We start from the raw sequence: 13305 nt of genomic DNA, 5'->3' as shown, positions 1-13305 counted from the left end.
CTTGAGGAATTCGTCCCCGGCCTCAAACTGCAATATTCTTTAAATATTCAACAAAATGGGGTCAAAAAGTAAACTTAGGGGTTTTGGGGGTCGCTGATCACGATTCCAAAAAACCCAAACTATAATACACAAATGAATTGTGATATGAGCGGCTGAATTACTCTAATAATCATTTATTGAATTACCCTAGGAGCAGAACGGGGAAGAAACTGTTCGAATTCTAACTACAAAATCGTGATCAGTGATCCCAAAACCCCCGAGTATACTTTTCTTTCGCATTTTATTGAATATTTTATGGTTCAGAAAGGGTTCCCAAGATGGCCAATAGAAATCATCAAACTTTATAGAGACACCGAGTTGGATGTAGATTTTAATCTATGCACTTTCCAGAATATTTAAAAAAATAGCTCAATAGGTTGAGGCATAAAAAAATTTTTCATTTTGCATGTTTTTTTTTTGTCTAAAATGATACGACTAAGTAAAATGTTCATTTGGATTTTAATCAACACTCAATTTTATATTGACTTCAGTACAGAGTTACAGACGACTAAAACTGAGTTACGATTTATTAATAACCTCCAAGTTCTACTTGTGATTTTGAACTATTGAACATACCTAATTTCGTTTAATCATGCCGTCCAACTTTCAAATTTAATTTTCCATTATTGCTAATAATAATTTTTTTAAATAAATATTTTTTGTTTGGTTACATTTAAATTCTTAAAACAAAAAATCAATTTTTTAAATCTTAAAATAAAGATGACCTAGGTTCAATTCTTATATCCCCCCTTGAAAATTTTTTCTATGAATCACGTCTTAAATTCTTATTACTCAATCTTATAGGTAATTTAAGGGTGGTGCCTTCATATTCAAATAAGATATTTTTACAAAAATGGGTTTGAAAAGCAGCGAAATTATTTTTGACAATAAATGGAATACATATTACGCTGGTCAAACAGTTAATGGAACAGTTAACTTAGTATTTGACTCCCCAAAAACAGTTCGAGGTATTTTGTTTACATATTGCATAACAATTTTCAAAATACTAAAATAGCAAGAATGTTGTAGGAATTAAAATAGAATTTAAAGGTGAAGCAAATGTAAGTTGGCGTGAAACCGAAACTTTTGAACGAGAGCGGACAGATATCGATGGTTCGAAAGAAGAACGACACCAAGATTTAGAGGCACATGAACAATATTTCAGTGTTGAATATTATTTATTGGGTGGAAAAACTGGTAAATTTAAATACATTCAAACAATCATTAGATACTGAATAATTAAAGTAAATTGTAAAGAAATGTGCCATAATATAGCAGAATCTCTATAAATTCAATTTTAATGAAAACTGTGAAAGTTTTGAGTTACATCCATAAAAGGGTTCAGAGGCTCATATTTTTAGTAAGGGAGTTTTCGTAAGGCAACGATTGAAAAATCGGCGATTTAAATTAATTGTTTAAGCTATTAAATTATTTAAATTAATCGTTGAAGCTGTAAACGTATCTTTTTTCAGAAAAGAAGGTTTCAGGTTCTTTAGTAAAAGAAACTCGTAACTTCCATTGGTTCCATAAAAAATATCCCTAATTTTATTGAATCAATTAAAATTTTAATAATATTAATTTAATAATAAGAATATTGCGGCGCCCTGTATGTTTGTAATAAAACTTTATTTTATAATTTAAAGCTGATGGTTCTACCGAACTAAATGCTGGTCAACATTCGTATCCATTTACGTGTGCATTGCCTCCAACATTACCAAGTTCATTCGAGGGTGAATTTGGTCATATTCGGTATACGGTAAAAGTAACACTTGACAGGCCATGGAAATTCGATCAAACAATTAAAACCGCTTTCACTGTTGTATCGGCTGTTGACTTAAATTTAAATTCAAGAGTTAAGGTAATTTAAATGTATTTAACTACATATGTTTTTTTAAAAAGCATCTTTGTCCACTATTTACAATATTTTAAAAAAAATCAGCGATTATACCCTTTACTCTATCGACTTGAAATTTGGAAATGTTACATAGGTTAATGTCGGGATAGTTCCTAACAAAGTCATTCATAGCTGCATACCTTCCCCTTCCTTTCTTTTTCCCTTTCCCTTTCAATGCCATGTTCTGTACAATATTGTATTGTTTAAAAAAAGAATGCATAAATTGAATTGAATAGGTACCTATTCATGTTCTACCTGCCCTGGACACTCTCATTTTTCGAAAATACTGTTAATTTTCCCAATTTTCGCTGTTCACACCAAGGTACAATGAAAAAGATCCTGGGTTTGAACAATGAAAATTGGGAAAATTAACAGGATTTTCGAAAAAGTACCCAGGGCCGGTAGAATATAATCACGGTGCTTGAAATTGAATTGTAACTTTGACAATTCTTATCTTCAAAACCGTTTTTCTTTATAAATTTTTTTTCCACATTATGAACATTTCACGCCAATCAAAAATTCGTCTATACAGTCTTAATCGATTTATTAATTAAAATAAACATTTAATGTTTACAATCTCTCTCTATATATATATATATATATATATATATATATATATATATATATATATATATATATATATATATATATATGTATATAAGAAGAAATTAACTGTCTGATCAATCAACGTACTGCTAAAACCTCTGGGCTACTAAGATGGGAGTTCTGGAAACTTATCCCCTAAGGGGTTAAAATGATGGTTCAAAACAAAGATTTATTGTATGACTATTTTCAAATAGTTCATTCTTCAAGGGGGTAAAATAGAGGATGAAAGTTTGTACGAAACTTTATCATTTTTGAAAATCCATTCTTTAAGAATGTAAAATAGGAGGTGAAAGTTTAAATGTACAATTGCCATTTTTTAAATAATTGTACCACAAGTACTTACATTATAGTTGTTACCACAACTATAATTGAAATGTTGAAATGTGACGAAAATTCGTATACCTAGATGCTTTTAAAAAAAAAAAATGGTCTACATATTATTATTAATGGTTTATCTTATTATAATATGTTTTTTTAGGAACCAATCAGAAAGGAAATACAGAAAAACTTTTGCTGTTTCTGTTGTAAATCTGGTCCATTATCAATAACTGTTTCACTACCATGTACAGGTTTTGTATCCGGACAAACAGTACCAATAACTTTAGAGTGTGATAATGCATCGAATGTTGATGTGAATGCTATTGAATTTGTATTACGAAAGGTTTGATCATGCATTCTCATTTTCTTGCCTATTATAATAATCTGTAATAGATGGGAAATTCTTAATGATTTTCGATATTCTTGAGTGTTCTAATGTTTAGGATGTGATTTCTACAGGGTGCAGAGACGGAAAATTGTGGTTGGGGGGGGGGGGTATATTAACTTTTTATGAGCATCTTTGAGTAATTAATACTTTTATACACTTTGAATTGTTTCGTCGGTATTTGACACAGAAATTTTGATTTATTTGGAGAAAAAAAAAACGTAAATATGAACCATTTTGCGATAGTAAGGCAAGTACTTGAGATGCCGAGTGAAATAGTTTCTGGATATTGCCCTTAAAGAATTATAAAATCTGTTGTACAATTTATTTTCCATCGAAATTTTTATAGATTTTAACCAAATTCGGAATTATCGAAATATCGATATCGGAATATCGAAAACCGTTAATATGAAGCTAATTTTCCATTTGGTGCAGATTTCTATGAAAGATAGTATATTAATTACAGAATTTTAATTTTTAGACGGTTTCATTTCATTCTGAAATGCCACGACGAACCAAAAAGATTGAGACGATTATTAGTCAATTAAATGCAGGACCATTGGAGAGTCATAAATCGGAAAATATCCAACGGGATATATTGATTCCACCATTACCACCATCCAATTTAACAAATTGTTCGATTATTGATTTAGATTATGATATAAAGGTCAATATATTTTTTTTTAATCAAGAGGCCCCTATGTTTGTAATTTACAGATTGATTCATCTCAATTTCTTTAATTTTAGATTCATGCTAAAACTTCAGGATTTTATTCTGGCGTTGATATAGAAATTCCAATAGTTCTTGGCACAATACCGTTAACTCAGTCCAATAGAGCAGGGGGTGATAGTAATATTGGTTGGAATAGTGCAATTTCAAATGGAGATGATTCAGCTATGTTAACCCCACCACATCAATCACTATACCCTGATATGCGTAAGCTTACTAATATTTATTCAAAGCATCAAAGAGAATTTTCCTTCAATATAAATTATTTTTTTCAGCGATACCTACTTACGGGGAAAGTCAGTATAAGGCAACTACAATTCAAGATAAAAATGATAATGAGCATACACGATTTGGTGAGACTAATTTTGCACCTAGGTATCCAGTTTTTAATTTTCAACCATCGGCACCACCTCAAGATTTATAAATATTTTTATATAATATTATTAACCAAAATCGCCTTGGACGCTTCTACGATTTAATATACACTCAATATTTCAAACTGATAATTTTTTCCATTTTTATAAAGGATATTATATTAGTGTGCTGCGGTTTTGACGAACATTTTTTTACTTCCCAGAACTTTCTACCCAATTCAACTCTGAACAAAAAATATTTGAGCTCCTACAGCTTTAACAAATAGTCAAGTGTGAGTGACTCATAGAAATAATTATTTTCTACTTTTTATCACAACAAAAGCTTGTCCTTTAAAAATAAGATATCAATATCAGAAAATGTTGATCATATAAAATGCGATGGACGTATGTTACTCGCTTTTTTCTGAGCAAACTCTTTCATTTGATACCCATATCATGGGAGTGCATGCAAACTAAATCATTGGTCATATTAGATTTAGAATGACGTCATTTAGCGCACCATGCAATGTCATCCAAACTAAAAGTGTATGCAAAATTTCAGGTCAATCAGATTGAGGATAGCTACACACAAACATTGCAAGTTAAATAAAAGCTTATAGTTAAACTTCAAAGCTTTTAAAAAGCTTTTAAAGAACTCAAAAAAATTTGAGAATTGCAAAATTCTTTAATGGGAGTAAAAAAGTGGTCAACCAAAATTAAGTTATAGTAAATTCAATTGTTTTTACAAATATTGGAGATATTAAAATATATACTCATGGCCTAAAATTTTAAAAAGCATCAAAGTTAAGCGTCTTGGCCGATATTTATAACAATTTATGTATTTAGAGTGTGATTCATTTTAATTATTTTTCTAATTATAATATTTACTTAAGGCTGTAAGAAGAAATCTCATTTTTACAAAATCATGCTACTTAGCTTTTGTCTATTCTAATAAAAAATATTTGACTGCGTCCAATTTTTTTAAATTTTTCTAAAAAAAAATTTTTATATTTTATTTGTAAATATTCATCTTTATAAAATTTTTTACTGCAAAAATTCGGATTTATTATAGGTAATCAAAATCCTTTATGGTATAGCTATAAATGTATGAGAGGAAGAAAACATAATTTTAGTGTTACCATAAGTTTTATATGGAAAGTTGTAAAATAAAGGATAATTTTTAATGTTAAATTAAGGAGGGAAACGCGTGTATTTCCTAATTAACCAAAGATTGATGAGATTTTTAAATTGAAGATGCAAATGTTAAAGGGCATATTGCTTAAATCATATTTGCATGCGTTTTTCCCATTGAGTCTCTGGCTCATTATATAAGTCATTTTACGCACAGTGTCCTAGAAAGATCATTTAAATTGTCTTAAAAAATTCCTTCAGTTCTGGCTTATTATTATAAGCCAGATATTTACTTCAAAAACGTTCATGAAAAGCTAATAGAATTTTTTGGATCTGCGCGCTTGTATGATAAATGATAATATAATTTTGTACACCAAAAATAATTAGTACCCAAATAATTTTAATTTTCCCATATTGCTAGTTCTATATACCTTAAATTTATTTTGCCCCTCTTTAACGTGTACAACGCAATACTGCGAAGTTTTTGATTGAATTGTACTGTTTAATAATCAGTGTATTTCACTTAACAATCACAACCGTGGAAAACCGTTAATGGAGTTTGTTGATAAAGGATTAGGACTCAGTTTGTGAACTTTGTGAGTGTTTAGTAAAATATAGTAATTATACTCGAATATTATTTTTAAGTGCTTGTTGTATACGAGTTTTGGTGCTATTTGTTTATTTTTTTGTATATTTTTTCTTATGCAAAATATAGATAATAAATGTATTCATTTTCTTGCAACATTCTTATTTAAAATTAGCTTTCATTCGTTCATCCCTTTTAGGACTCCAATTACTGGATTATAGAAGTAAAATATTCATAAGTCAACAAAAACATAGGAAGACAAAACGCGAAAGATTGAGTATTATTACTCAATATATGAATAGTCAAGTAATTGAAATATTCGATTCCTCTTATATTTTCCTTACCTTCCCTGGTGGAAAAAATATTTGAAAAAATAATAAGTCTTAATAAGTCTTAGGAAACTCTGAAAAAGTCTTAAAAACTAGTGTTTTCAAACTATGTTTAGCTTCTTTTGGTTTTATTAATGTGTATATGAATTCTATGGAAAAGCCTATAGTTATGCCGTTCGGACTCCTTGTATTTATACTTCGTGCTGTAACGAACACTTCCCAGCTAAGAAAAGATTATGAGATTAACAACAACATTAAGATTTAAATTTGCATCTTGCAAGCATTCATGCCGTAATAAATTTACAACAATTGAAATTAGGCTTGGGTCAAAAATATCGATATTTTTTTACTCTATGCATATCGGATATTGTTTAAAAATAAAAATGAAATGAACTTTAGAGATCGAATACCGATCAGTCATCAGTTTTAAATCATGTGATTTGATTTATCAATCATAAATAAATTATTAATCGATTGCACGAATTGAATGAGGGCATTAACATGTTATACCGTTCTACTTACAATTAATTTATTTTCTCTTTTCTATATTTAGAAAAAAATTGAACTTTCCAATTATTCCAACAAAGTGTACAAAGATAAATGAACGATGCAATTATTCATGTTACTACTGATAATGCTCTTTTAATCATAAAACAGCAAGTTTGATTTACAAATCGGAAAATCCCAGGAAGGGATCTATGCAGTGATTAATAAACCACTTGAAATATGTAAATGAATTTTTGTTTTAAAAATAGCATTCATAATTATATGTTTGATAGAAGAAGATATCATCATAACAACAACTGTAAAAATGAAAAGGAAAGTAATTAATTATAATCAAGGTCGCATACTTTTTTATTTCATTTCATAGGCGTATAGTACATTAATAAATGCGTACACATATACTTGTTATACAAAAAACAAGGAAGTATGTATATACATCTCCATACATAACATGCATTATTATATAGTTTCCTCTTTGTTTATGTTGGCGCCAGGAAGACTACAGATTTGATTATTATTAAATAACATAAAATATTGTATCAAAAACTTTTAATAACTCCTTTCATTTATTGGGTGTTAAATACATCTTTCCTAAACTATTCTTCTATTCGTGGTAACTGTTATATACTTTAGTTTTTTTCTTAAAATGGGTGTTAAAAAATGTGATATTTTTTATGATAGTAATTCGGCCTCTTATTATCCAGGCCAAACAATAAATGGAAAATTAGAATTTACATTTGATTCTCTACAAAAATTTCGAGGTATTTCCAATTTGTTTTTAAATAAGCACGATTATTTAATTAATATTGAAACGTTAATGATCCTTACAAGTTGTGTATATGTTGTAAATTTTTGAAGGTCAAGCTCTCAGTTTCAATTTCGACGCTTTTTTTCATATACTTAATTGTTAACATGCTTTGTATTTGAACTTTTCTTCTGTCTCTTTTTGTTGGAAAACTCATTAAGTAATTTTGCCCATTAACAAACTCGAAGCAAATTTCAAACCACTATATTTTTTTCTTTTCCGAATTAAGTACCCTGGTGGAAAAAATATTTGAAAAAATAATAATTGTCTTAATAAGTCTTAGGAAACTCTGAAAAAGTCTTAGAAACTTTAAAAAAGTATTAAGAACTCTGAATAACTATGAATTAGACTAGTCCGAAAACGTTGAGAAATTCAAAGTTCCTAAGACTTTTCAGAATTTCTTATTCTTTCTTCAAATATTTTTTCCACCAGGGTATACTGTCTTGATGGATAGAAACATGAAATGAAGCTTTTAACAGGAGCTTAAATTGGAGCTTTAATCTGACCACTAAACTTTTATAAAAATTTAAAATAAGTTGCATATTGATATTACTTTTATTGTTTGAAAAATTACAAGCAATTCCTTTTCCGAATTAAAGTGAATTTCTTTATAACTAATGATATTTCAAATAACAAAAATCTCTTCTTGATATCTTCCGTAGATTCTGACGAAAAATAAACCTAGTTGGAATATACATTAGGGCTCAACCTAACTCAAATCCATTTTTGAAAATTCAGATAAAACATATTTTTATTATTTTAGCAATACATATCGAATTCAAAGGTGAGGCAAATACTTTCTGGAATGAAAATAAAAAACGAAAAAATGCTAATGGAGAGGAGGAAACCTATATTGTTCATTACACTGGACATGAAGAATATTTTAATATCCGATACAATTTAGGTAAGTAATTAGGTCATATTAGTTATTTTAAAAGGCCTTCAACTTTAATCAAACTTTAATTTAACAATGATCTTTCTAAATATTATTAGCATTCCTTGTTTTCTTTTAAATTTTTTATTTACAGCGTGTCTTCTTAAGTTGATTTCATACGGAAAACTTTTTTAATATTAAGTGCCATAAAAAAAGTTATTCTTTATAAAAATCTGTGCTTTCGAAAATCTTAACATTCAGCTATTCACTTTTGACATCGAATGTACAGGATGAAATACGTTCGATAGGAATGTTAATGGTCGTTTATAAATGTAGAACATGTAGAACAGATTATAAGAAAAACAGTTCGTTTTTGCCTCAACGTATCCACCTTCACGTTCCATGAATGCAATTGTTCTTTTACAAAATTCTTTAAATACACTCCTACATATGTCGGAAGTGATTTCTTGAATCGTTTTTCTTATCTGTTCTAAAATGGTCTACATTTCAGATTTCTATACGACCATTAACATTCCAATCGAATTTTTTCAATTTGTGGACACTTTTTTGATATCAAAAATGAATATCTGAATATTAATGTTTTCGAAAGCAGAGATTTTTATAAGGAATAACTTTTTTTGCGTAAACTTTATAATAAAAAATATGGAGCCAAATTAAGTAGGCACGCTGTATAAAATGGTAATGTCTGGCTATTGTTTGAAATATAATAAAAGTGTTTTCGTTTCTATTTGAATACTTCTACTTATTCAAAATAGACCCAAAATTTTTTTCGAGGCAAAGGTATGGCAAAGTCCGTATATTGACCGTGATCAGCAGAAACCACAAGGTCTATAAAACCTTTTTTAAAGCGGACACTCTAGTTTGGATATTCGTATGAAAGTATAACTCGATGCTATATTTTTGTTCCCATCATAATTCATCTATAATTGAAAATTGTACCAATCAGAATTTTTATTTTAGCGGGTCAACAAGAACTTCCAGAAGGACTGCACTCGTTTCCATTTACATGTGCGTTACCACCTACGTTACCAAACTCATTTGAGGGTGAATGTGGATATGTACGATACACAATAAAAGTTGTTATGGATCGGCCTTGGAAAACCGATCGTGAATTTAATTTTGAATTTAGAATCTTATCGGTTGTTGATCTAAATAGAAAACCAGGATTAATTGTAAGTATATTTTTGTAAAAATTATTGTTACTAAATCAATTATTTTATCTTGAAAAGTCTTCCTATTAAATACGCGCTAACTACAGGATGAAAGAGATCGAACTATTAACAACTGATATATTTGACGTACTTTGAATTCAAAATCGTAGCTTAAATTTTCAAATCGTTTAAAATTTGTTTATACATTTTTTTTGTTAAAATATTTCCTTATAAACAAGAAACTGACCTGTTACAAAATAAATATCACTTTAATTTTGAGTATGTGATAAGAATGTTTGAGGTATATGGCGGGGCAGTATATTTATAATTTTTTTAAATGGGAAACATGAACTCTGAAATTTTTTATTTCGAACACGAAAATAATGTTAACATTACGTAACAGCCTTTCCAAAGAATACTATTTCGTTCCACCAGAAGAAACCATGCTTTATAGAATCGAAATTAACATTAAAAATATCACTTCTATTTCTAAATACTGTTTACCGTTATTTACAAAATTTGATTTTTTTTTTAGGAACCCGTTCATAGAGAAGTATGCGAATCATTTTGTTGCTGCTGCTGTGAATCTGGCCCATTTCAAATGACAGTCACATTACCATGTTCCGGTTATACACCCAACCAAAAATTACCTATTACAATTGATTGTGATAATGCGTCAAATGTTCGAATTAAATATTTGAATATAACATTAGAAAGGGTATTTTTAATTTTATTTAGCAAAATTGCTGGTTTAAATTTTTTTGGCAATTTATTCTAAATTTTAGGAGTGTTTTCTAAAAATTATTCGATTTATTTTAATTTTTAAGCCAACACTTTCTGTAAATTTTTCCATAGGTAGATATAATTGATAAAATATACACAAATTGGGAAATCGTTCACTGAAATGCGGCAAATTAAATACTTAAGTTGAAATTTTTCAGCTGACATACTTTTTGCGCTAACTCTAATTTCATAGTCATAAAATTATTTTATAATTTATATTGTTTATCGCTTTATTTATTTATTTGTTAAAAAAAAACTCTGTTATAAAACGCGTGTTACATATTTTCTATATTTTAAATAAGATGTTGAAACGACGAAATAAATATAATTTTAATAAATTTTCTTTTTTTTAAATATCTTAAAAAAGTTATTTGAAAATATTAAGTTAGTTTTTCTACCATCAGGAGCATTGCCGTACATCAGATTTTCCAAGAATATCTTATTAGTTATATTCATCTATGTCTTTGTCGCAAGCTAAATTATTTATTTCAACAATCTGTTGCAGTTAATTACATATTATGTACATAATCCCCAAAGGGAATCAAAAACAAAATCCATAGAAATAGCAGCTCATTGTACTGAGGGTGTGGAAGAAGGTGAAAATGCAAAGTTCGAAGAAGAACTTATTATACCAGAAAATTGTCCTCCGTCTGATCTCGAAAATTGTTCGATTATAGACATTTCTTACGCGTTACAGGTATGTATTAAAGTTATCACCTAAATAATACGCAGTAAATTAAAGTTGGTCTAGACATTGCAATGAATAAAATAACGTATTTATATATTTACTCGATTATAATTTTCTATCTATTTAACATGATTGGAAAAAAGATTTAACCTTTTTAATATATTTTTATTTTAGATAAAGGCCAAAGTTGGTTCATGTCATGAATCTCCAAAGTCTGTAATAAAGATCACTATTGGTCATATTCCAATAGAAGAAAAGATTAACGAATTAGGAGGAGGAAAATGGGAACCTCCAGTTTTAAATCCTGCTATGCCAACGCCTGCACCACCAAGTGGAGTTATTGGTTGGAATCCTGACCAAACTACAAATTCAACAATGAATTATCCTCCTTCTCAAACAACTTATCCCCCCACAAGTTCTCCTTATCCTCCACCTACAAGCTCTCCGTATCCTCCTCCTACAAGTTCTCCTTATCCACCACCCACAAGTTCACCTTACCCTCCCCCTACAAGTTCTCCTTATCCACCACCCACAAGTTCTCCTTACCCTCCCCCTACAAGTTCTCCTTATCCACCTCCCAATCAATCGTATCAACCACCTCCTTCTGAAAACCCATATTATGTTCCCTCAAATCCTCCATATCCTTCTTCAAATCCGAATTATCCACCACCATCAAATACTCAGTACCCACCGCAATCAAATTCACCATACCCACCATCAAATCCGCAGTATCCTCCATCAAATATTGGATATCCTGCTCCTATGAATCCCAGTTATCCTGGTCAGGCACCACCAGTTCAAGGACAATATCCTTCTTATCGTAAGTAACAAATATAAACTAGTTGCGTTTACTAAACATTAAACAAATAACTAAGTGCTCATTTTATGCGCCAAATTGAATTTAAGTATTCAAATAGTAATTTGTGAAACTCAGTGCATCCTAATTGTTAGGAAAAAACACTTTTCATTTAAAGGACAAAAACCATGTAAACTAGTATAATTTACTTCTTGTGGGGATTGTCTATTATGCATTCGAATGATAAAAGCACCCACAATCCCACTCTCATGTTCTGACAATTTTCGCATTTGTTCCATAACTGTTAAAACTTTTTTTGAATACAGGAAATACTTTATAAGTTATATTAATTATATTTTGTCTTAATTTCAGCGCCATCTAATCCGGGTATGCCCCCAAGTGCACCACCTCCACAATAAAACATTACTTCTTTGTTATTCAATTATTTTATTTGACAGTCATTAGAATTTATATAATCTAAACTACCTCACTAAAGTTAAATATTATGGATTTTCGTGAGGATATTTCAAGAAGAAACGTAATTAAAGTTATCTTATTAACATTTTATTGAACTTACCGAGTTGTTCAATCGTTAGAATCAATCAGAAGTTTATTTTGAAACATTCTCATTAAAGCCTAAATGATAATTTAAAAAGAATTTTCTAAAGAAATAATTTTAATCCAGCGTTCACGGTTAAGACTAAGATTACAAACCAGTTAATTCGATCAAAATGAGACATCCGTATGCGTTGGGTCTTAAATTAAAATAAACATACTCTTACTACAGTCAATTAATAAGCACAAAAATAAAATTTGTGCCAAAAGCCAAGCCTTAAAGGCATTTACCTATTACAAATAATAGCAGTTTTTTAGTCCATTTTTGCAACATTTATAAATTCATAGGATTCTAAAAATGGTTTTAAAATATTAATTTTTATGTTGAATGTGAAGTCAACAAATTTAAAACAAAATTATAAAGGAACTACATAGGTTATAAAATTCCCATCAAATTAGATGAAATTTTCTATGATATTTACTGAAGTTTTGGAGGTAGTAATTCCACCTATGCTTTTGCATATTTTATTTCCATCAGTTATGAATCATTGTTGCCTTCAAAACTTCAGTATATTTCACCTAATTTGATGGGAGAATAATGGATGAATTTTAAATACTGAATTTTTTCGAAATTTAGAATCAACAAAGATTCTAAAAGTTTAGGAGAACCTTTCGGCTCTTAAATTAATTCAGGTTTCATTATGTGCCTATTTTTTAATTTTGAGAAATAATTGTTGCTACAACTTCCAGTACTTTT

General features: G+C 29.1%; 1 protein-coding gene across 1 annotated transcript; it reads left to right on the top strand.

The window, feature by feature from the left end:
* The first annotated feature begins 792 nt into the window (after positions 1 to 792).
* LOC123292961 lies at positions 793 to 12916 on the top strand. Its single transcript, XM_044873676.1, has 14 exons — positions 793 to 1007; positions 1069 to 1236; positions 1683 to 1897; positions 3018 to 3200; positions 3724 to 3909; positions 3990 to 4179; positions 4248 to 4393; positions 7474 to 7636; positions 8444 to 8584; positions 9536 to 9747; positions 10262 to 10444; positions 11015 to 11206; positions 11372 to 12017; positions 12366 to 12916. The coding sequence occupies exons 1-14, from the start codon at positions 893 to 895 to the stop codon at positions 12410 to 12412; spliced, it is 2787 nt and encodes a 928-aa protein (XP_044729611.1). The 5' UTR covers positions 793 to 892; the 3' UTR covers positions 12413 to 12916.
* Positions 12917 to 13305: the final 389 nt, after the last annotated feature.

Source organism: Chrysoperla carnea, chromosome 2 (assembly GCF_905475395.1).
Source record: "Chrysoperla carnea chromosome 2, inChrCarn1.1, whole genome shotgun sequence".
Lineage (NCBI taxonomy): Eukaryota > Metazoa > Arthropoda > Insecta > Neuroptera > Chrysopidae > Chrysoperla > Chrysoperla carnea.
The sequence above is the reverse complement of the archived record's forward strand: the minus strand, read 5'-3'. Positions and strand labels throughout refer to the sequence as shown.